This window comes from Mytilus edulis, chromosome 9 (genome assembly GCF_963676685.1).
Source record: "Mytilus edulis chromosome 9, xbMytEdul2.2, whole genome shotgun sequence".
Classification (NCBI taxonomy): domain Eukaryota; kingdom Metazoa; phylum Mollusca; class Bivalvia; order Mytilida; family Mytilidae; genus Mytilus; species Mytilus edulis.
This window is the reverse complement of record NC_092352.1, coordinates 14,797,014-14,823,302: the sequence shown is the minus strand read 5'-3', so window position 1 is coordinate 14,823,302 and position 26,289 is coordinate 14,797,014. Positions and strand designations below refer to the sequence as shown.

Sequence of the window (26,289 nt, the reverse complement as noted above, 5' to 3'; positions counted from 1 at the left end):
TATAACGTTATACAGGGAAATAATTCAAGAACTGTAAAAGTGAAGCTGCCAAAATTTTAACCTAAACTTGGTTAGTGGTAATAAACATTATATATAAATTTCATTAAATTTAGTTAAGAAAAAGTTAAGTTCGAGAACAGAAACAAATATGTTCAGCTATTTTTTTTTCATTTGTAAAGGGGCATTACCCTAGAATGGTAATCAAAGTACTTGTAAGCGCTGAATGGTAAAGAATGCTTCAATTTATCAGTGGCGGTAAAATTGAATATGGCATTGTATAAAAGAGGGTCGAAAGATACCAGAGGGACGACCAAACTCATATATCGAAAATAAACAGACAAAGCCATGGCTAAAAAAGAAAAGGACAAAAAAAACAGACAAATAATTGTACACCGGACACAACATAAAAAACTAAAGACTAAGCAACAGAAACCCCATCAAAAACTGGGGTGATCTCAGGTGCTACGGAATGGTAAGCAGATCCTGCGACCGTCGTGTTGCTCATGTTATTACAAATCCGGTAAATACTAGTAGTCTAATTTGGTAAGTCACATTCATAAAAAAGGAAGGGATTGTATTTAGACATAAGGAACATATCCAATATCATCTGTGAAACGGTTATTTCATAACAGTCAACCAACTCGTAATGGCGTCCGTAAAATTTACAAAGGGATGATTTCAACTTCACCATTTGGAATCCTTGGTTTAATAGCTTTCTTGTGAGCAGCAACCCTCTATCATGGAAATCATGATAGGAAATACAAGCCCCGGAATATCGTATCAATTGGGAGATATATGCTCTGTATGCAGGCGCTGCTGGAATGTTGCTACATAGAAATTGAAAGTTCACAATTGGAAAGCTGAAATTATTCCCTTTGTCGTAAAGTTTTGTTTTCATCCGACCCTCATTGTCAATTTCAAGATGTAAGTCAAGATATGAGGCCGACTTAATTGTATCTGTTGTATCCTTCAACATAGTCACCACATTTTGAAATATTTAGTGAGAGAACATCATCTATATAGCGGAAAGTAAAGTTAACGGATATTGCTTACTTCTTATCTTTCTTCGTATTAGTTCCTGTATGAATCAGCGTCATTATAATAAAAGAACAAGTCGGCAAGAGGGGAACACTTGGTTCCCATTGGAATGCCGACAGTCTGTTGAAAAACACGTTCTCTAAACGTAACAAATGTGTTGTCAATCAAGAAATCAAGCATCATGATAATGTCAGTTTCAGAGAATTTTTTGTTTGAATCAAAGTGATTTCTTTTCCTCCCTAAGACAAGATACTTGTATCTACGTTGGCCATTCTTTTTTTTAATGAAATAAAGCAATACCAACTCTTTCCATTTGTCTTTTAGTTAGGAATGGGGAATACTTCTATCAAGTATAGAAGAGTCAAATGTTGTAATACTATTTCAAGATGAAAGAGTCAGATTGTATGTACTATAAAAGATCTTTCGAAATTTCACAATAATTTTGAAGCCCAGTTTTGATTGCTGATAAAATAGACGTTAATAATTAAGAATGAGGTTTTGTGGAGCACTTGGAGGACCCAGCAATATACCGTTGTTTGTAAGGACACTTATGTAGTTTAGGTATCCAGTACAGTGTTGGAAGATCCAGTATTCATCTTTGATTGAAATTCCAAAAGGAACATAAAACAGACCTATAATTATTCAGGATTTCCTCTTTGGTAAGTGTTGTGATGGTATATGTTGAGTTTCCAAGTGAATCGTCAACACCTAATTCATTTATCGAGCAGAAATGAATGTGTAATGAATTATGTAATGCGATTAAAGCATTGGTTGTAGTTGATTCATTCTGGACAAAGAACTCCAATTTTCAAAAAAGATTTTAATAATGACATCAATTATATTTTAAGAACAGCATTTTTTCCTTTTGTAAAAGGGTATAACTATTGATTGTAAAAGTGACGCCACCAAAATTCAAACTGACCTGTGTTTTGTTGTAATAAGCATTGTGTATAAGTTTCATAACATTTGGTTGAGACAAACTAATGTTCGAGAACAGAAACCTATTTTGGGGCGGACGGACAAACAAGGGTGAAACTTAATGCCCCCTCTTCTACAGCGGGGGCATAACAAACAAATGTCAATTGTTTTTATCCTGCTAATAAACATTCATGTTGCAACGGTTAATTCCATCATTCCTATTTAAGCTGTACTACACAGTAATTTGAATATTGTCATTTGATCATAATACAAGCAGAATACCAGGAAACCATGTGTGTATACTCTACGAATAGCATATACATGAACATGAAAAGTTTTGGTTTTATAGTCAAACTGCTAAATTATGGAAACAATTCAATGTGGTGAACTTCAGAAAATATCTGTCTTGTTGCCCTGTTACTGTTTTTGTAACATTTTGTGGTGAAAGGCAAAACAAACAATAACAAAAGCAAAGTATATAGTATAGGTATATATTTATAATTCCAATATTTAAATAGTTAATGTTAGATCAATATTATATATTGAGGCTTAAATAAAAATTCTGATTTATTTTAAATTCCATGTGGAATATTTCTGGACTAGATAACAATCACTGAGCAAACATAACAATACAAATGCAAGAAAAATACATAAAACAAAAACTGGCCTTTAATTAAAAATAAATCCAGTAGATTTCACAGGACTACTGGTGTAGGATTAATCACAACAGAACATGAACAAAGAAGTACTGTAAATGGCTTGAGAACGCAATAATTATATTATCAATAAAATATAGTTGGGTTGAGCTAGCAAATTATGTTATACCTGTCCATGACTAATCTTGCCTAATCCTTTACCTGTCTAAAATAACAAAATTACTGTTTGAAAAAAAGGAGCAGTGTTCATATGTTTGAAGAATAAAGTACAATAATGCTGAACAAATAAAAATGATAATCATCAAAAGTGACAAAAATAAAACATTCAACTACCCTTTACTTGATATTTGAGATTTGAGTTTAAAACAAATTGAAAAACATTTTTTGTCAAATTTCAGTCCTTTTTGTACAAATGTTAAATCTTTTTTAAAGAAATCTTTAAGCAATATTTCAATAAATAAAAAAGATAAATACATTATTTTTTTGGACTTTCAGTTGTATGTAGTCCAAAAAGAAAAAAAGTGGTATGCAAACTTTTACCAAATTCTGTGATGTAGCCCATTTTCTGTATCTTGACGAAGATAATTTTTAATGCTAATTTTGCTAAATTGAATATATATAAATATGTTTTCATTATACAAGAAAATAATCTAAAATTGATACATTCATTTATGAAATAAAATTACCCAGCACTTTCAAATAAGAACAGATTATTTTTATTCTCAACCTTTTCAATATACAACTGCATTTTATTGCAGAGCAATAGAAACATACTCTTATACCATATTTTTAAAGATAACTAGATATCATTGAGATGGGAGCCATCTCTGTGGGCCCCGCTGTGAATAATGTGCATCAAAAAATTGTATCTTTACCATAGGACATGGGTTTGTCAACTGAAATCAAAGTTTTTGACCTTGACCTTTGACCTAGGAAGTTGTAAATAAATTATGACACACCCTTTGGTGTTGGTTTATAAACATGTCAAGTATAAACTTTGAAATGATAACGGTTCTCAAGATATAGAGCGGACACGATCTTTACCATAGGACATGGGGTTGTCAACTGAAACCAAAGTTTTTGACCTTGACCTTTGACCTAGGAAGTTGCACATAAATTATGACACACCCTTTGGTGTTGGTTTATATACATGTTAAGTATAAACTTTGAAATGATAATGGTTCTCAAGATATAGAGCGGACACAATCTTTACCATAGGACATGGGGTTGTCAACTGAAACCAAAGTTTTTGACCTTGAACTTTGCCCTAGGCAGTCGTTCATAAATTATGACACACCCTCTGGTGTTGGTTCATATACATGTCAAGTATAAACTTTGAAATCATAACGGTTCTCAAGATATAGAGCGGACACGATCTTCACCACAGGACACAGGGTTGTCAACTGAAACCAAAGTTTTTTTACCTTGACCTTTGACCTAGGAAGTTGTACATACATCATGACACGCCCTCTGGTGGTGGTTAATAAACATGTAAAGTATAAAGTATGAAATCATAATGGTTCTCTAGATATGGAGCGGACACAAAGTGTTACGGACGGACGGACGGTACGACGGACGGACGGACGGACAGACTGATCACTATAGGGGACCTAATAAAGAATTGCTGTAAACATATTTACATTATCCTATACATTATAACCATGTCATGTGAAAGAATAAGAATAACTTTATTTATCAGTATCTTCCCCTCAGATTTAGAATGATAGAAAGGATCACAAATAAATAGAAATATGGAAACTAATAGACAAAACCAGTTTTAGAATGAAAGAAAGGATCACAAATAAATAGAAATATGGAAACTAATAGACAAAACCAGTTTTGAAATATAAGTTTATATGCAAATTTATATAGCAATAAAATGCTCAAAGTCATAGAGAAATTATAAAAAGAAACAATATATAAAGCTTTAAACCAAAACAAATAGTGATTTATTGACACTATGTTATGCACATTTTACAATCTCATCAGGTTCTTAGCTTCACACATATCTGTATGAAATTAGTTCCTTTGAGAAAGGAGATTATTGGCAAACAAAGAGTCAAAAACATAATGTGTCCATTGGACAGGAAATAGAAATCATATAACAGCCTGTTATTACACAGTAATAAAGGATTCAACAACTTCGGAAAGCTTGTTGATATAACATCTTATGTTGCTGTATTTTTAATCAAGACAAATTTCAATTCATCAAGTATAGACCCTTTTGCTTTTAGATGGGGTAATGATTTTTTGCTTGCAACTGTTCATCTTATTGTTTAAGAATCTTCCAAAATTAGGTAAAAACATCACTCAAAATTAAAAAAATCTTACTTTAATGAAGTTTAAAGGTTTAATATATATATAAAAAAAAAAAAAAATTGTGCTTGAAATTACGAATTTACTAACCAAATAAAATGGTCACCAGAAAATATAACTTTATTTAGGTGCTGAGTTGGCATAGGGCAAACATCTATCATTCAAACAATCTTTTTCATACCTTTATTTGGTTTTAATTGCTTATAATTGTAACTTTAACTTATAGTCCATTTGGTTTCAAATGCCTTTAATTGTGACTATTATCACATACTGTTAGATTTATGCACGACTAAAAATTTCGATTTCATCCTATGAATTCGTTTAAAAGTTTTTACTGAGCTACATTTACACCCCTTTATGTTGCATTTTAAATGGCCCTTCTCCTTTCTTAAAATAAGGGGTTGAAATGCCCAATTATTATTGGTAATTTGAAAAAAAATACACTCTCACATAAGGCAATGTAACCTTAATTCTGTATTTACAGCCTCTTACATTAAATGAAACATTTTTAAGTAATTCATCATTATTTTATGTATTTACTGGGAATGTATTATATATTTTGTATACATAACATATCCAATATTAATCTATAGAAGAGATCTTGACTTTTTTACTTGAGCAGCAATTCAGATCATAATCAATTCATCAAAATTTCTATTTTGTAGTGATACTAATAGATTTTTCTGAAAAAAGATCAATAATAATGAATATCCTACCTATAGGTAAATTTTGTGAAATGATCTCTCAAATTAATAGGTAAATTTTGTGAGGTGATCTATCAAATTAATAGGTAAATTTTGTGAAATGGTCTATCAAATTAATAGGTAAATTTTGTGAAATGATCTATCAAATTAATAGGTAAATTTTGTGAAATGATCTAAACGAAATCAGTAAAATCATCTAATTTTTGTCCTCTGTGATCTTGTTCTGTGGGGTTCTGTAGTCCTAACTCTAGTAAGGCTTTCTGTTTAATCCTCTTTATTTGACGTAGTCGTTCCAGTGGATTACTAGCAAATGGATCCTCTGGATTGGACTGTTGTCTTTGTAGCACTAATGATGCCAACTGTTCAAAGAAAGATTATAGAATGTAGTATTCTCAATGATGCTATAGTTGATAAATTGACAATTTATATTAAGCATATGAAGAAGCAACCATTCATCATGCAGAATAAACCTGTCACAAAACTATGATCACTGCCCTCAGTCTGAAAATAAGCAATAACAGTTCTAGTGTAACATATCTTTTTCTACTGTTCAAGTAATATGTTCTTTATGGTAATTTTGATTTCTCTGACATGTTTCCATGGTAAAGATCAGTGGTGTTTACATATTATTTGTTACAGTGTATGTTAAGTAAAAACTTCTAGTAGCACTATCTCTTTGACATTCTTAAAATGACCTGTTTTCCTTAAAAATACAACATTAAAAAATAATGGTTAGGCCATACAAAAAGTGTGTGTTTACTGTACCCCTGCCTAACTTAGTTCTTATTCCCTACCATTTTTTTTAATAAGCACAGTTAAAGTCACAATATTGCTCCCATAGACTCAATGTAAAACAAATATTAGATCTAAATATAAAAAAAAATTCTTGCTTTTTTCAGCATGTACAGGAAACACACATACTTGTTTGTTTGGCATTGCATTGACCTTAGATATGTCATCAATTTCTACCCCACATTGTTTTTGTCTTTATACCTGTATAGTCTGTAAATAATTATATTCATTTATACTTACATTACAATTTACAGCAATCTGTCTTACTAAGTCTGATAAATGTTCATCAGAAATTACTTTAGTATCTTTGTGACCAAGAATTTCAGCTATATCTGAAAATGTATTGTCAATTACTTTTAGAATAAACATATGTTTGTATTAATATTTATTAGTCAAATTTTATATTTGGTGGACCATACATGCAATTATATGTCAATGATAAATAGCAAAGCATGATCAAACATTTGTTACTAAACTGTAATCCATGGTAAATGAGTTGGTGAAAAGCTGGGTAAGTTTCTGGCAATAACAAATGAAAACAATTATTTTTATATTGACCAAAGGAAGCTGAGGCTGGTCAAGTTGTGTAGATGTCCAAATAGTTCTTTAACATTTAATATTATATATAAAATTAAAATGTATTATATTTCCATAAGTTCAACAAAAAAGCTCAACTATTTAAAGCACTGTGAAATACCAAAATCTGACCAGTTTATTCCCATAAAATATATCAAATGAAGAAATGTAGAAAAAATGTATTTAGATATTTGTAAATAGCATAGCAGATATATTCAATGCTTTCTAATCTAAACGACAAGTAATTATTGGATGTTAAAAACTAATTGACTAAGACAGATTTATTTACAAGAAAAACTAGTGTGAAGAACTCAAGGTGCTACTATCTAATGACAAAAACATTTCTCCTAGTGTATTCTTTCTTAATGTATAGACTTTCTTAATGTTATTGTGAGGTAAAGGAACTACAGATATTCAAAATATCTTTTAAATGACTGAGCCATAAAAGTCCTACAGTTAGTTTACAATAAAAGGAATCTTTAAATAAAAGTCCTTCACCATATAGTAAAGCAGGATGTATCTCAACTTATATTGAGGAAACTTTTCTTTATTTTTACATATCTTTGTACATTTTTTTAATATTTATTTAAACAAGGAAACTGAGGCCCTTTGGAGGGTACAAGAGCAATAGGAACGAAAACTGAGGCCCTTTGAAGGGTACAAGAGCAATAGGAACCTATTGTATCCTGTTAAATTTCTGAATGTGATGAATGAAAGGGCCTGTGCATAACAATATACCTTCCTGTAGAAATTGAGTGCAGTGAATATTTTCTGTTGATCAACTGGTATAACATGTTGTTATTAATACTATCTTTGTTATATTGGTTGTCATGAGTTCTTTTCATTAGATATGCTATGCAAGCTGTACAAAATTTACATGGAAAAAGCAGACAAGGTAGTTGATAATGTAGCAAAAAGCAATGCATAAACGATTTGCACAGCATACAACCATCTTCTTATGAGCTAGGCACTTTTTGTATTAAAGTGTGCAAAATAAAAAATGTTTTACATGACAAATAATTGTAAAGTAAACATCTGTTGTAAGTGACATTGCCCTCAGTGATACCTAAAATCATTGCTGCAACATTAGACTAGTCATTGACCAATGCAACTGTGTCTAGAATCAGGGCTTTTTAATTCATTGTAAGAATTTAATTTACCTTGTAACATCAATTTGCCCTTTTTTTTGCTTAACTTAGTCAATTTTGACTTCTTTAATTTTTTTCTTCAGTTTACAAAAACTATAAAAATTCAGAAAGATTTCTGAAATTTTCTTCTGCTGTAACTGTGATAACTAACAGCTTGGCGTTTACCTTAATATGTAACTAATCTTTGTGATTTGACATTTTACAGATAACTTTAATCCATCAATAGTTCGGATATGGAAAAAAAAACCAGCTAGCAGGACTTAATTTTTCTTTCAGTAAAGTCCATGCTAAGAGGATTTCCATTTAACACTGTCCATGTCTATTTTGTTTCATTTATACTAATTTTTCCACATTATTTTTTTTTTTGATGTGGGATGAGGAGGCAGTCTTTAATCCAAGCTTAGAGTAGCTTTAAGAAGATCATAATATAAAGATAAAAGGTTGTTAAACTTGCAGCTAATGGCTCATTTATAAATAAAAATTAAATCAAAACTGGCAAAAGATGTCCAAAAACAAAGGTTAATTTCTTCTCAAAACATTTGTTTATTTAACAAGTATTATGACAGTTTTTTTATTCTCAAAATGTTTTATTAGCTATTATTTAAAAGTACATCTTGTTTCCCAGTACCAATCATCTTTTTTTAAGTATAAATGAGCCAACTGTCCAGACACAGATCCAAAATTGAGAAAAGGGAGACTAAAATGTTAAATTTTCTTTATAAATATTCCAGTCAAATTATTTTTCATGGTTACTACTCTTTAAGGATTGTATTTTTCGTGAATTCTTGATATCATGGTTTTGTCAAACTCGACATACAACATTAAAATTCATGTGTTTTGTTAACTTAAATTTCCAATACAGTGTGGATCTTTTCTGAATCTGTGCCTGATTGAATAGAAGCAGGTGTAAATATGATAAAGCGTTAAAGCAAAGCAGTCATACACAGAAGTACCTGTTGTGATACTGTCCTGAAAGGGTACTATAAAACAAAACATTGTATTAGTTAACCACACAAATAGTTCATGCACATATCACCATAAAGCTTATTAAACAAAACATTAGGGTTTTTAACAATATGTAATTTATAGAAATGTTAATTTCATTTATTAATTTATAAAATCTTTCCACCAGAAGCAGTTTAAAGCAACTGTTACTTTCTATAAGCTTTTACTGCATAGTTGTAATATGTATATAAAACAAACTCCATGAGGTCAAGGTCAAAAGATATATAAAATATAATACACCAAACATACTTGTCTTAGTATTTAGAATTGAGAAAATGAATCAGGAATACCGGTACTGACAAATGTACCATGAAGAAGGAGATCAAGGTGACTTGAACCTGACAGTTGTTAATCAACAATGTATAAGTAGTTTGAAAATGGGATTATTATTCCATTTGTTTCTATAATGTAATGGTAAAAATATTATAAAATGAATTCAGAGGAATTCTTGAAAGGTAAAATTTTATCAAACTCTAATTCTGGTAATTCTTAACATATGTGCCAAATAATATTAAATGATGAATTATACATGTACACTTATAGTAGTACCATCTTTGATTTGTAAATTATCCAAATTTAGTAATTCTATAAATGTAACTGGTGACAATAAAGACAAAAAACTACATTAATTTGTCACAATGAGGGACAGCCAATCTATAAATGAAAATTGACAAAGTGGTATGTAGCTGTGAAACTGTAACTCTAATGGCCCTTGTAATGCTTTTTTGACAATTAGCTTACTATCTCATGATTCTCATCCCATAAATGTTCAGCAAGTTGTCAAAAAGATATCATAAGGATCACAAGAGTTACTGTTCCACTGATATATATATATATATATATATATATATATAACTCGTCTAAACATCAACCCAACAATGTTAGATCTGTAAATTTGCTTTCGCAAATTTTTGGTTCTTCCCTCGCCGGGATTCGAACCCATGCTACTGTGATATCGTGACACCAAATCGCCTGCACTGCAGCCGTCCCGCTAGACCATATATATATATATATATATATCTGGTGAACAACATGGTTTCTGATGGAGTTCAACACTAAACTCAATATGGGGAACAATTGTTAATTTGCATTCCTTGAATTTCCTTCAGTTGTGACACAAAATTAATGAGTATCAATAAAACTTATGGTAGAAAACAGCATGCAATGTACAAAATAAAAGTTTAAATTTCAAACCAATAGAAATGAATGTTTTAGGTTAGGACATATGATTTGCTATGTATAATTGAATCCAAGAAAGAGGTTCCATAAAACACACAGCATAACTTTAAATATTCCAAGAATTATGATATTTCTATCATTTGAGCAGTGATGAATACTTCATGCAAAAGTTCATAGTATGTGATTTTAAAGTATGAAATGAAATCATTAACTTTTATAATGACAATGAAGTGTGCTTTTTATGTAATTAGAAGCCAAACTAACCTTCCCTGCATGCATATTGTAAAAGACATTCTCAAAATACTGATCAATTTCATATCAAACAGTATGTATATAAAATTGTATTGTATTGCTGCCTAGCTTACAGAAGATATTATTTTATTATTCATCTGAATTGTGAGAGTCTGGATGAGTGACGCTTCATTCTGCATTCTTCAATTTTTTACATATTTTTTTACATTATTATAGCAACCTGTTATTCAATTTTCTTTATTTTCCTTGCTGTATTTTTTCTATTTTTCAGATTTTTTGTCAGATTTTGTTGTAGATTTGGCCAATTATTTTCTTTTCTGTATACCCTATCCAAACCCTCAGTTATGTCAGTCTGAAAATTGTCAAGTTAATTATAAATGAAAGTTAAAATGTCTAAACTTGCCTTCTTTGGCCTGTAATGTTATAGCATTACTTTCATAGTCTAGTGGCTTGATCACAATATTAACATAGTTAAACTGTCCCTGAAATATATCAAAGAAAACCAATAAGGATGTCAAATAGCACCAAAAAGAGAAACTTTAAGAATACTACTTTTAATCACTTCATTCAGCTGTTTAACTTTATAACTTACCACCCTTAAAATAAATCAACACTGTCTCTAAAATTTACCAAACTGAATCCATTGTTTGTTTTAATGGGTTGAAATTTCTTTTCATTCTCTCTTCTCAAATTCTTATTTGATAGTGCATATTGGGTTTTAAATATGGTGAAAAAGCACTTTTTGTATCCCTCTTTTTACAGGCTAACTTTCATTACAGAGTTATCTACCTTTATTGTACCAATCCGGTAATCCTCGCCACTATCATTGTATACAACAGTAACATAGTCATTACCAATGTGCAGTTTCTTGGAATTACAGTTAGGGTCAGACTCTTTGTTTGGCATCAGGGTAGCAACATGATAAATCACTGTAAAAAAGTTGAAATGAATTTATCTTTCATAATTGATTTTTTTAATTACTTTAGTTCTACATTATTCTTCTCAGCTCAAAAGAAAATCATGTGTAATGTCTTTGTGACATCCATAGAGTTTGAATATAAGTCATCTAAGATAATACAACATTTACAACTTTGATCACAACCATAAGTAACAAGTGTTAGCTTGCAAAACACAAAACACAAAACACAGAATTTAGTTAGTTTTTTCATTTGAATTGTTTCAACTATTTTATGTCAGGCCTTTAACAGATGACTATACAATAAAAATAATGAGTTTTATAGCTGACTATGCAGTACTAGTTTTACTTATTGTTAAATGGTTACCTTTTATTGCTTTTATCCTCGCCATTAAAAGTTAAAATAGATATATATACCATGCAAAGTCTCATCCTGCCACCCATAGCAATATTGTCCATCACTGCCATCTTTATTTAACCCTCCAATGTAAACTTTGTTTGGATCACAATCATGTAGTCTTATTAATTGTCCTAAACCTTGTAAAAATTTAATATATCTCTCTGACCCTGACTGGTTTGAAAGTATTTCTTTCTCATCTTTTGTCTACAAAACAATAACAATAGTTTAATTTCAACTCACAATTGATACATTTAAGAACATAAATAAGATATATATTTGAAAGAGATGACTGTGACAAACAAATAATTGTCAAATAGAAATGCAAAAATCTTAAACACAAAAACATTATTACAGTTGGTTACTTTTATTACATGAAACTTTTGTTTTTTTTCTCCCATCTTTTTTTTATGAAGTTCTGTTTTAAATAGCTCAATTAATCTGAATTCTTAATGGTAGGATATGTATCTAGATAATACAACATACACTGAATGATATGATGTTTGTTTGTTTTTTTGTAAATGTGGTTAGATATATCAATTTCACAATTTAAACAGATAATTAAAGAGGTATACCTGGCGTGAACCAACATAAACCACACCAATTTTATGGGTGGCAAATGGGTAGATTCTATCTAGATTATTAATGGCTCTCTTCATAACCTGAAAATATAAACAAAAGTGCAACTATTTTCTATAATTCACACAATATCTATTACTAAGTGTATTTATGCACAACTTTTTCATAATTTTCTTTTTTTTTTAATTTGCAAATTCATTGTCAAGAAAAATAATACAGGAACCATAATTCTTAATATCTCAAAAAAGTGCAGTTTCATTTAATATAAAATATCTACATCAAACAGCTTTTTTGGGTGTTTTTTTTTTTGTCAAGGACAAGGCCAAATGGTTGTTTATTTTTTACATTAATTGTCCCTATATTGTCCAAATATAAATAGATGTTTCACTCTTTTTCTTTTACTAAAATAAACATGTATAAGATCAAAAACATTTTACATCTATCTTAAACTTACATCAGATTGTGGAAGTAGAAGTGGCATTTCCCCTCCATGGTGCAACACTCCTCCAAAGTACAATTGTAAAAACACAAAACTTGGATTGATGCCACCTCTGCCGGCATCTTTAGCACCTGACCTTTCCTCATGGCCTCTTTCAGGGGTCACAACAGATATTGTATGACCTCTTTGTTTCTTGAATGCTGGTAAATCTGGCAACTCATCATGGGCAGAGGATTCAGAACTTTCTGGTGACAAAGACAGTTGTGGAAGGTTCACAGTATTTGGACTTGTTGGACTTAGAATATTTGTGCTTTTAGATATATTACTAGGTCTGTTTGACACCACACTCAAATTCATACCATCTTCTTTTTCTTTTGGACCATCAACCACTGTTTTATGCAAATTAGATTCTGAATCATGTAAAAGTTTATTTGAATCAGCAATAAGGGATGGCATTGAGTCTTTTTCACCTGAGTGATTATTTCCTGTTTCTAAGAGTGATGGTGATGATGTGCTTCTCTTCAACATAGAAATAATGCTTTTTTCATCTTGATAAGTTGATTCCTTTGTGTCTTCCTGAAAATTGAGATAGAAAATAATTTCAAATAAGGAGTTGATGATTAATATGCTCTATAAAATCTGATCTTTACCAATGTAATATGGGGACGGAGTCCCCAATAACAGTAGAAAATTCAATAAAAAAAAAATACGGGAAAATTTCCCGAATTTTTCATTGTACTAATGAACTCAAAATCGTTCAAATTTTTTTTGTCGTGTTTTGAAATCCCGGACCTGCGCAGAAATGTACAATGTACTTCCTTTTTCTGGTCTGGTTTGTATGAAACTTTGAGTAAAATATATATTTATCAGTCTAGTATAAAATAGGAAGAAACGCGCAATACCAATTTCATTTTTAATAATTCCTTCATATGAAATAACGTTACCTGATCTGTGATGATAGCGTTTCTTTGTTTACATTGCATATGACGTCATAATTTAAATAACGTCACAACTAAATCCCTAACAACAGAACCAAAATCGGATACGTTACGGTATTTCCGTTTCTTTTTTTTTAAACAAATATTTAAGTTACAAAAAAAAAATTCATACAGACTTCGTCCCCATTTACAGGTAATGCCTGCCTCATATTAAATGCAATAAAATCCCGTCAGTATGATATTGTTCTATTATATGTCATTATGATATATTTCTATTATGAATTACAATATACGTTGAACCACAAACGTCAAAATCATTCAATCGCGTAGTGGAATTAACTATTTTTGGATTCTTATAAATTCTATATATAACTTTTGGACTAGTTTAAATCTCGGTCTTTTTCTGAAATTTATTCTTACAAACTTTTGATTTTTTAACCCTGTATGCTAACATTCCTATGTAAATTTTTAAATTGTTTGTATGCACATTGAACGGCAAATTTATGTGACGTATAAAATTTTCTGACGTCAGACACTCAAATCAATGAATGTGTTTGTAGATAGTAGATGTTTTTGTGTTCTGTTAAATTGTTCCTTTTAAAATTGTTATACGATGATGACTGATGTACCCATATTTTGACTATTTTATTTATTGTGTCTGTTTATTTAACGCATCAATGTAAATATATCGGAAATTGATGAGACTGTCATTAAAGTGAGAGGGTTAGCGCTATAGAACCAGGTTTAATCCACCATTTTCTACATTTGAAAATGCCTGTACCAAGTCAGGAATATGACAGTTCTTGTCCATTCGTTTTTGATGCGTTTTGTTATTTGATTTTGCCCTGTGATTATGGACTTTCCGAATTGATTTTCCTTAAAGTTCAGTATTTTTGTGATTTTACTTTTTATAATATAATGTACTGAATAATTGGAATTTTGTTTAAATGTTGTCTTAATATGTCAATACCAGTGTTTAAGAAAAATTAATTGCAAAGTGACATAAGTGACACTGCTTTGTAATTTATATATTTATATATATATATATATATCCAAAAGATAAGAGTAAATAAAATTAACTTTTTTTTCAAAATTTTCAAAAAAATATAGTTTTGAAATTGATTTTTTTTTTTAAATTAACTTACCTTTTCAATCTGACCATTTGAATCTAAAAAAAATAAAATATTAAATTTTAAAAAATCTTTTCTGCATTTGGTCTACTGTATTATAAATTGTCTGACAGCAATCAAGTTAATAGGTAACAACATGTGTCAGAATGACGCAAATGGCCTCATCACAAAAAGTTGAAACATCTGCAATTTCAACAACATATGTGGACACAAACATGCATGGATAGTATGCGCTCTCAAGATCAATACTACTTGGATGAAAAATTTCCTTATTCAATAAGTAGTTAAACTTTAAAGTGTCAGCAAAAAAAATAGGAAGTGGATGTATTGCAGATCTAACCAGATGTGTTGAAACCACATGAAATCAGTTTAAAACTATAATCTCAGAATGAAACATAAACTTGATCTGTAACTCACCATGCTGGGCTCATATATCAAAAATCAGCTCAATATCTGAAGGTGTATAGAAAAATTCAGTTAAAACTGTGATTTTCAACAATTATCCAAGTCCAAAGCAAATAATTTTCAGCAAAAATTAGCAGAGTGGAATGAAACTAACACTTGATGTGTTACTCATCATGGTTAACTGACATACAATTATACTGATTAGTTGATGACTTATTGAACAATAATGAACAAATGAAAGGCACACATCCACCATTTTTGGTATATAATTCAATATAATATAAAAATAACATACCAACAATCTTATTGTTTCCATCAATTAAAATCTGTATGCCTTCAGCACCTAAAATATTATTATAAAATAACTTTTAATAAAAGTAAGTATCTGCTACTGCATTTACAAAAGAACTTACATAGATAAATTATACATACTTAATTATATTGTGAAAGAATAGAAATAAAGATGTTCTATGAAATCCGCTTAATTTGATATTAAAAGTTTTGATGCTTTTATTTTGAAAACACATCTTCAAAATGTAATAAGCAAGAACTTAAATAACATTTTCCCAGATCCCTTTGTACAGAAACTAAACCATTCATTAATTTTCCATTTTTTTTATAATCTTATCATCTAATCAGTTCACAGTGTCTTTCTGTTGGGTATTATATCAATATATTCTACTTATTAATAAGACTTTAAGAAATTATATTTAATTTTTGGCATAAGAAGGCTCTTTTATCTTCATAAATAGTTTTAAATGATTCCCATACTGGTTTTTATAGAACCATTGACACACACTAAATTTCATCATGTAAGTTTTTTCTGAACCCTCAAAAATAACTGATGAAGACTCTCTTTATGCTAATCTATAAATTCTTTTTGTACATACATTCAGCAAACAATCCGCCTGAAGACCCGTGATCAGATGGGAAATGTTGATCATACAACGAAACATATTCTTCTTCTCCTAAACTGTCAACATCAATCCTACTACTCAGGCTGTCTATATCTGGCTGTTTGGCGTTACGGAAGTTAGCAAATAATATTGTGAAGTCATGAAACTGTGGGTCCTGAGAATATAACATAAAACAAGTATATTCAATATTAACAAAAGAATTATACCAAGGTTTAAACCATAAGTTTTTATCTTTGATACCAATTAAACATTAGGAACCAAATTCATAAAATTTGTAGATAAGTTTCAAGCTCTAAAGAACATGTGTTGCTCACATTGTGCATGTTCAGCAAAGGATACTCTCCAACATTGCGGCAGGGAATAGAATTCATGACAAAAATCTCTAGTTTTATTGATCTTGTATTGCAAATCTTAATCATTTATACTGATTAGTTTCTATCTTCTTTCGTTTTTGCTCAATATACAAAAGAGACTAAAACAAATCCTGATTTAAGGGTAATCACTACTATACACAAAGACAATCTACTAACTATATTAGCAGATTTGGACTTGATAGTAGATCTTTATGCTATAGTTTCTATTTTTCTATCATAATTTTTTTACCACATGTAAGAATTAACAAGAGGCTGTCACAACGACAGCAAACCGGATTTATTAACATTTATTTGTGTCCTGGCAATATCACAAGAACCATTACTGATGAATGGTGAAAGTGAAAATCGTCAATATCAAATTTGACCTCCATTTTGTCATCAGTAACAACATATTAAAATTTGGGAAGCTTTGGTAGAACAGTTCATGTGTAAATGCATGGACACGACTGGAAACTCCATTTTTCAATCTTTCAAGAACCATAACTCCTGAACGGTAAAAGTCAAAATCGTCATTATTGAACTTGACCTCCATTTTGTCATCAGTAACAACATATTAAAATTTGGGAAGCTTTGGTAGAACAGTTCATGCGTAAATGCATGGACACGCCTGGAAACTCCATTTTTCAATCTTTCAAGAACCGTAACTCCTGAACGGTAAAAGTCAAAATTGCCATTATTGAACTTGACCTTCATTTAGTTGTCAGAAACAACATATTAAAATTTTAAAAGCTTTGGTTGAACGGTTCATGAGTTAATGCACAGACAACATTTGATTGCCGCCCGCCCGGCCGCCAGCCGTACATCGTCAAATCAATAACCGACATTTTTGTCACAAAAATCTGGTTAAAAATCAGTAATGTACGGTAGCTGGCTTTCAATTTCACCTTTTAGGAGTTATGGTTCTAGAAAGATTGAAAAATGTTGTTTCCAGTTGTGTCCATGCTTTAATTTTTAAACCTTTCAACCAAACCTTTGGGTCATTTGAGCTAAAAAATCTAGATCTATACACACCTGAAGTGAAGTCATAGATGTTTCATTTTCAATCCTCATCATCCATCCGATGACACCACTAGGAGATCTGATGTATACCTCTGCCCATCCTGTACACCAACAATTACACTGGAAGTTACTAAACATCCGCCCGTCTGTAGATTTGTTCATTGACCCTACAAAAAACACATTTATTTACAAGACATAACAAAAATTGATATTGAACATAGACTTTATAACTGTAATCACCATTTGTCTATCCTGTATATTTTATTTATTATTGTAGTATTAAACCAATTTTTAATTTAATTTTATTTATTGCAAGATTTATAAAACATCTTTTTTATTTTTAAATAAAACCATACCACAGTCTGTTTTTTCAAACTTTGGGCTAAATTAAGGTAACACGATACCGAATGACGTTACGCCATGAGTTATCGTTCCTGACGTTATCGAATAACGTTCACACATATAAGCCAATGCAGCGGGTTTTGTGTAGCATTTTTAACGGTAACTTTTCCTAGATGCAGAGTGCCGAGAGTTTTGATGCAATACGTAGCAGTTATTTGACATAGATTGTTTGATCGTTTTCCGGCAATCATTCTGCTCATTGTTAATCTTTAAAAAGTATTACTTTACTTTTTAAATATTCTGTTTCTTTGATATTTAAGCATCTGCACGCTTTATCTATATATGTTCTTATGCATAACAGACACAGTTTTATCACTTTATTTTTATTCTTGGTATAGATATAGGAAGATGTGGTGTGAGTGCCAATGAGACAACTCTCCATCCAAATAACAATTTATAAAAGTAAACCTTGGTTTATTTTTGCAATAAGCACTTATTCATGATTCACGCCGTATCCCAATGAAATTTTGTTTTGAAAGTAAAAATCTAATTCATAGAAGCTTAGGATGATGTGTGAAAAAAACGGGGAATTTTACAACTATTAATTCGTTTTAAAATGGTCATCAAAAACACCTCTCGGACAAAATTGAAATTTATTTGGATGAGAATACGGATATAATTAGGGGGAAAAGCACAATACAAGCAGACGTTGAAAATCATACAGAAAATAGTTTGTTTGTATGGAATGTAAAAAAGTGGTTATTTAGCCGAATAACTTTTCATGTGTTCCATGTGTAAACAGTCTCTGAAATTCATTGGTCTGTACAGAGTAAATTCGATATAGTTTTGGAAATATTTTAAAATACAGTGCCAGCTTTGTAATCGTATAAACCACGTCTACTCAGGAAGGACAGCAACATCGGAATGAAGCATTAGAAAGTTAACGAGGGCTGAGAAATACATGGGCACTTGACTCGGCAGCAATAAAATAACAAAATTCAGGTTCCGTTACAGTCTGAATAAAGCCAGCCCCGAGTATCCACTTGCGTCTACAAACGCAAGTTGATAGTTGGGGCTGACTGTAGTCAGACCGGTTCCGTGTTCCCTGATTCCGTTATAATTTTTTTCTCGAAATTTACATGCAAACGGCTGACTTTTTATTATTCAAACGGCAAGAGACTGTGAAAAAGCTAGATCTTGAAATCATTTAGATTTTATATTCGTGTTAATTTACGCCAGTTGCATGGGTATTCGGTGTTTTTTTAGTTTTGAGTTGGAAATAATGTACATGTACAAGTTGGGAGACAAAACGACTGAAAGAAAATTAACAAAGTTACCTTTTAGGGCTCTGAGGGCCATATTGCTCGCATAATAGGCGTCGGAAAAGGCCCGGAAAGTTTCTTTCTTAAAATTAGTTTTTAGAACAAGTATACAAGTATATATATATACACTTGGAACTTTAGTTGTTAAAATTTAAATCATTGCCTCTAATTTTTTCAAAAAATTCGACAAAGTTTAAACGCAGACCGCGAGGAAGACCAACATTGAACAGTTACGCAAAACTAAATAGCTGCGTTACCGCTTGCTCATTTTAGAAGTGGGGTAACATGAGACTTTATTTGTAAAAGTACAAGTACAAATAAAAAAAATTTATGTACATGTTATTTGTACAAAAGTTGGCTGATAGAATGATAAATGGAGATGTGTGATATGCAATTTATAAGATAACAACAGCTGGGCATTAATTAACTGACATCAACACCTTGAAGAAATAAAAAAAATCGTGACTAATGCTAATTGGAATAGTATCTTTACACTTCTTATTTGTAGTTTTAGTAAACGTTGGAAAATTTTTAGTATGTGTAGTATAATTTTCACAGTAACATTTCAGTCTCTTGGTAAATATTAGTTTAAGTCTTAAAACTTTTGCTCTTCTCTAGAAAATTCAAACCATTATGAAATATAAGGAGATGCGGTAAAATTTCCAATTAGTCAAGTTTCCACCAAAGACGAAATGACGAAAATGCTATCCTTCTTACATTGCTACTACATTTCAGATCTCCAAATTACCATTCCATTATATAAACTGCATATTCGAAAATATGCATTGTCACTAAATTACTTATAGAGCACGTATCATCATATTGTTTTACATTTGTTCGTTCGACCGTTAATCCCGCACTTAGTATATATAGAGTTAAATCGGCTAATTATTTAGAACTACAGTAGTTTTGCTTCAGCTCTAAAACTATGTACCTGGCGTTACTACTCATATTATAGGTGCGCATATCGTCTGGAGTTTCTCTTTTGTTTCATGACAGGCAGCTGGATTAGGCATTTTGATAAAATATAAAGGCACACATAGTACAGACTCCGGCTTACAACTGATACAGGTTGAATTTCAAGCTGGAACTTTTAAATTTCGCAGTTGTTTTACTTATATAAAGAATGCATATATGATCTCAAGATTTGTTATGTAAATAATTTTTCACAAATGACAGAATGATGAAATTTGTAAAATTTTGCATACAGTTTGCTAACCCGAATAATTCAGTCCCTCCCCGTAATCGATCTCTCCTACTTACTTAATGTAGTAAGCGGAATATAACGACTGAATTATTCGGGTTAACAGTTTGCAAGGTTTGTCCGACTTGCTGAGCAAACAAGTAACACATTTACACAACGCAGAGTACACTATACTACATGTATTGTATTTACCAAGTCAAGAATATGACAGCTGTTTATCATTCTTTTGATGTTTTTCAGCTTTTGATTTCGTCATTTGATAAGGGATTTTTTCTTGGAGTTTTGTTATTTTATTTTTTGGAATGTGTATTTTATCATGATCATTATTTTTCCTCATAATTTTCACAAAATCTTTTTTGACTGGTGCATCAAATGTGTCTTTTATAAACAACTGTTTTCAAAATTGTATTGTTCCGAACATGCATGAACTATTTGCCACTGAACGTTAAACAACCATCAAACCGAGCAATTAATTATATAAAAAACTGTTAAAGGAATCAATTTTATTAAAATACTATATTTCTGCATCACGGGATGTAGTGATGATACCACCATTGTCTAATATGATGGAGTTAAAAATCAGTAATTCGGATGAATCTCACGTGAAATGTTTCATTTAATTTTCACGTAAACTTAGCAAAAATCTGAAGGTATTTTTTATGGTTTTAATCAAATTTTAGAACAAAGATATTATTTAAATAATTTTATTTCAAATATTTACGTGAATTTAACGTGTACAAAATTCCGGTGATTTATGCATGAACTATTATCATAAGATTCACATGGAACCTGTTCACGCAAGTTTCAAGTCATAATATGCTCGTTTGATGTGAAAATCAGACGATATTGATATTAATTCATATGAGTGAAATTCCATGTGCAGGACGAAATAAAATTATATCTGATTCAGTATAATTTTATATTGCATTACTAGGAACTTTACGACAGTCGACAGGAGAAATGAAAATAAAATATACTCATTCAGATCCCGACACATATTTTTTTCTCCATTTATCTGAGAAGGAATAACGTTATATTCCGTACACCATAACGTCACACGTTTTGGGTCAAATTCTAGGCCTATCGATCAACTTTGAAGCCATTTATTTCAAAAACAAGGATGGTGACATATGAGTTTCTATACGTGTATGGATTCACTATGCAATCCTGGATATTATGTTAGTTTTTTGTTTTTCTCCGTATATAAGAAAATAGTCATCCATTCGAAAATCTAAAAAGGTAAGCCGAAAAAAAGGCATTTCCCCTATATACCTAAGTAAATTTGTCGCCAAAATTGACGTTTTCCTATGAAAATTACAAAAAAACAAAAATGGTGACCCCCATTTTTTATTACATATTCCGATGTAACTCGATTCAAAGTACATGTATGCCAAAAAGTTTGGAAATCGGGAGATATGCCATTCGGTATCGTGTTACCTTAAGTTTTATCTTACCACAAAGTATTGACTCGAGATTTTCACTTTCAAATCCTGATTTTGGTGTATGTTCAGTGAGAGATGTCCCAGTCTGTACTTCAATATCTTGTCCTTCAAGAGCGTCTTCCAAACTCATATCATCATTAAATGAGAGTCTTGATTGGACACCTATGTCATCAATACTTCCTTTGGAATTGTCAATCAAAGATGTGCTCCGCCCTACAAAGGCAGATCTGTGGCGTCGTCTACCAGGAGTGACTGGTGTCTTTGGTTCAGCAGGCTGACTTTGTGGCTGATAATGGGCCATACACTTATCACACAGGACTCCTGAGCTGTTATATTTAGTTCCAGCTCCACCACTTGTTGTAATAGTAATTAATTTATTACCAACAATCCATGTTTGTGATTGGCCACCATTTAAAAGAAACTCAGCTACTTGTGACCTGTAAAAATTAATAAAACAAAAAATATAAAAAATAAAATTATCTAACCAAGTTCTTGCAATAACATGTATGTTTTGGATTATGAGTTTACAATGTGATTGGCATTAAACTTTTGACTTGAGATCCTTTTTCTCTTGTGTAAAATGTTACGATTTGTATGCCCCGTCTCTAATAGACGGGCGAGCTAACTGTTCTCCAGTTGAGGGTAAAATTGAGAATAAAAATGAAAAATCTGTCAAAGAGACAACAACCCAACCAAAGAGAAGAAAACAGCAGAACATCACCAATGGTTCTTCAATACAGCGAGAAAATCCCTCACCCAAAGGTGTGCTTCAGTTGGACTCTTAAAAAAAAATGTATACTAGTTCAATGATAAGTGATAGTTTACTCTATCATTTTGGTCACATCAACTTAAAACTTATGATGTAAACTTTAAATATTTGTAAAATTAGGGTTTTAACCCAGAGTTAGACATAGTGACCAATGGACACATATTTTTTTGTGTATAGGTTCACACTGTTATTCAATATATCCTTTTAAAAAATAAAGGAAGAATGTGTCTGATGACATGAATGCCCCCTGCTCAAGCCTGCTTATAATATGAGAAAATATGTTCAGAAATAGACAGAAATATGCGCGTAACATTAGTAACACTTAATGCTCCTTTCACTTATTAGCAGGGGCATAAAAAAGACAATTCATTGCATAATTTGTCAATATTACCTCTGTGGTACAGCACTATAGTTGGCAAATGTATATCTGGACATTATATCAGTACAAGTTTCTGTGAGTTCTTTATGGAATACTGACATCTTATCATCCACAGGTGGTGATTGAGCACGTAGTGGTGAATCACCTGGACCAGATGATATCCTTCTACGGCTGAAATAATTTTACAGATACCAGTTAAATACACATAATTTTGCGTTAAATGTTCTTGAAGTTTAATTTTCTGGTTTTAAAGTTCAACCATAAAAATACCAGATTTTATCTCAGGGATTACAGAACATAATGTTTAAACTATTTTTTTTTTGAATTTGTAGTCACAATTTGGATATTCATTTACAGTTTGTCTATATAATATGTTTTTAAAGATCAGGGCTAAAGCTAGTGGGAAGCTTCACTTTTGTCTTTGCTTCAATATGAATTCAAGTAGCTATAGGTTTTCCATAACTATAGCTGCCTCACCGGATCCTAATTTTAAATTTTGAATCAACTTCAAGAGTTCTAGAAAACAGATTTTACATTCTTTGAAGAAAATATCGTTTGGTGCAAATTGAAGGATGTTTTATAGATTATACCTATTCCTGCAAGGGCATGCATTGAACAATTCCACCACATTTTGACAAAATATTTGTTTTTCTTTATAAAGTCATGCTTAAAAGGGCCATCAACTAATATTTAACATTTGCATAGTAGTTTCTGAACAGCTGTGATGACCAGGCCTTGCAGTCATAAACTTTACCTTAGTACCCAACGTACACAATTTGTGCTTGAAACACCAAATCTAGAATTTGATTGGTTGAATTCAGAGTCAGAGCAAGAAAATTGTACTTAAAAGGATTTCAAACTGTAAGCCAATGGAACCCAATTAATGGCACTATCTCACTTTGTAAAATGATTGGTCAAATCTTGAATCTTCATGTACATGTATACTTACGCTTTAAATGCAGGTTCATTATATGTAGCTGATCGACCTCTTTCTGATGAATCTTGGTTTAGATGGCTCAAACTATTGTCTTCAAAATGTTTCAGGACATTTGCTTTAAGTCCCTACAACAAGACATTTGCCATAAAATAAATGAACTACTTATCTTTCAATCAATTATTTCTTCTTATCAAGTATGATGCCATTTTTCTTTTCATTTATTTTAGAATATGTTGTCTATGGCTTTAAAAAAACATTCAGACAATTTAAACGTGGATTTTAACTCTTAAAATTGTGTCTTGGTCTTCAGAGTACATTAAAAACATTTTTTTGTTAGAATCATAGATGCCAACCCCCTTTTGACACAATCAGTAACAAACTATCAAATTTTCCGTATTTTTGAAAAGTTTTCAGTAATCATTTATAAACGTGCATTTACCAATAAAAATTACTGACGAGTGGTTGCAAAGTGATGTGCCCTAAAATTTGTCGTTTAACATGTTGTCTGTAGTATGTATTCCATTCATTAATTGTTCAGATGTTCTCGACTCGTACATTTTCGTTTTGTCAAGGAGAAGTAGAGAAAGGGGGAAAGCTCCTTCATAAAATGCAAGTTTGCCTCTACGGAAGTCAGTTAGTTACTCAACAATAGGTTGATAACTCCCGAGGAACCGGAAGCATTACATTGGCGTTTTCTAAATACCGGACCAGGACGGAAAAGTAATGATACAAATCCGCGTTTTACAAAATTGAACGGCAATGATTGGTAATCCGTAACTATTCGACTTTGACCGTAACAGCGTAGTTTTTATCGCAAAATCGGAAAAACTACGCAAAAATCGTAATGGTTGGCATCTATGTAGAATCAGTACCAGAGAAGTTGTTAATTTAAATTTCAATCTTAAAACAAATTTTAAAGGGCAAAATTATTTGACTTATTCAGGTAAAACCAATATCATTTAATTCAACTTTTATTGAAACATAACAAACCTTTTGAATAAATTTAACAAAACCTTTCCTAAATGGCATTCTGCATCTTATAAACCAGATGGCTATGATATGATGAGCCAATGACACAGTGTAGTGACTAAATCTGAAAAATATAACAACTCTGTTTTTATCACATTAAAATCACAGTGTAAACAAGCTTATTTACCTAATTTGTTTTTTTAACATATAAGAGAAATGTTTTAGATTTGGCTTTAAAATAGATATATAATGAAATCTTTCAATTGAAAGTTCAAATTTGAATGAAAAGAAATGTTGAATAATACCCTTACTGTACCCTGTCCTTTGCAAGACAACTTTTTTAAAATTTGAATCAGCCATACTTACTTGAATGGGTTAGTATAAGGTAAAGCTATGGCAAAGACACTCATGTATTCATCTTCTACAAAGTTGGCATACATCTTTGGTAAACGTACAATACCTAAAAATATAAATAAACATGACATTAATAAAAGTTCACATATTAACCATTTTAAAATACTGAGTTGTTAAAATAATTGGATGAATAATAAATAATGTGGAATGTGTCCATGGGACACATATGATGCCCTGCTTGCATATCACATCAAGTTTTAAAGGGACATAACTGAAGAACAGTAAAAATGACGCTACACAAATTTGTACTTGATTTGATTTTTGTGGTCTTAATATTGTGTATATGTTTCATATAATTTGGTTGAGGCAAACTTAATTTAGAGAACAGAAAAGAAAATTCACAGCAATTTTTCCATTTGTAAGTGAGCATAACTCTAGAACTGTTAAAGTGACACCACCAAAATTCAAAATTGATCTGTATTTTATGGTGCAGGCATTGTATGTAAGTTTCATAGCATTTGGTTGCAGCAAACCAGATTTAGAGAACAGAATCTAACCAGGTGCTCCGCAGGGCGCAGCTTTATACGACCGCAGAGGTCGAACCCTGAACAGTTGGGGCAAGTATGGACAAAACATTCAAGCGTGATACAGCTCTGAATTTGGATTGTGATCAAATTTTTGACATTACATGGTTTTTGTTACACAAAACAAATGTCAAGATTTTACAAATCAATTAAAGATTTCTTCTTATTTAAATCTAAAATTAAATAGTTGACACAGCATAGGTTTCTGACACATAATGAATGTGGTCTAATGAACTTAAAAGTTTTTTTTTGCCTTTGAGCAATTCACTATGCTGTTGAATATTAATCCTCTCACAAAAATGTTTGAAG

At 31.1% G+C, this 26,289-nt stretch overlaps 1 protein-coding gene across 2 annotated transcripts in view; it reads right to left on the bottom strand.

The window, feature by feature from the left end:
- Nucleotides 1-4,446: 4,446 nt before the first annotated feature.
- LOC139489552 (tuberin-like) overlaps nucleotides 4,447-26,289 on the bottom strand; it is a 55,453-nt gene continuing 33,610 nt past the window's right edge. The window contains exons 22-38 of one of the 2 annotated variants that reach the window (XM_071276098.1): nucleotides 25,409-25,502; nucleotides 25,064-25,166; nucleotides 24,086-24,198; nucleotides 23,149-23,307; nucleotides 22,001-22,425; nucleotides 17,691-17,845; nucleotides 16,279-16,459; nucleotides 15,684-15,731; nucleotides 14,999-15,021; nucleotides 12,931-13,491; nucleotides 12,473-12,559; nucleotides 11,918-12,104; nucleotides 11,374-11,513; nucleotides 10,988-11,066; nucleotides 9,102-9,128; nucleotides 6,665-6,756; nucleotides 4,447-5,991 (exon numbers count right to left, since the gene is read on the bottom strand). In XM_071276098.1, the coding sequence (XP_071132199.1) occupies nucleotides 5,806-5,991; nucleotides 6,665-6,756; nucleotides 9,102-9,128; nucleotides 10,988-11,066; nucleotides 11,374-11,513; nucleotides 11,918-12,104; nucleotides 12,473-12,559; nucleotides 12,931-13,491; nucleotides 14,999-15,021; nucleotides 15,684-15,731; nucleotides 16,279-16,459; nucleotides 17,691-17,845; nucleotides 22,001-22,425; nucleotides 23,149-23,307; nucleotides 24,086-24,198; nucleotides 25,064-25,166; nucleotides 25,409-25,502 (2,660 nt within the window). In that variant the 3' untranslated portion in view covers nucleotides 4,447-5,805. The remainder of the gene's footprint in view (nucleotides 5,992-6,664; nucleotides 6,757-9,101; nucleotides 9,129-10,987; nucleotides 11,067-11,373; nucleotides 11,514-11,917; nucleotides 12,105-12,472; nucleotides 12,560-12,930; nucleotides 13,492-14,998; nucleotides 15,022-15,683; nucleotides 15,732-16,278; nucleotides 16,460-17,690; nucleotides 17,846-22,000; nucleotides 22,426-23,148; nucleotides 23,308-24,085; nucleotides 24,199-25,063; nucleotides 25,167-25,408; nucleotides 25,503-26,289) is intronic. The other variant, XM_071276099.1, reaches the window with a different exon arrangement.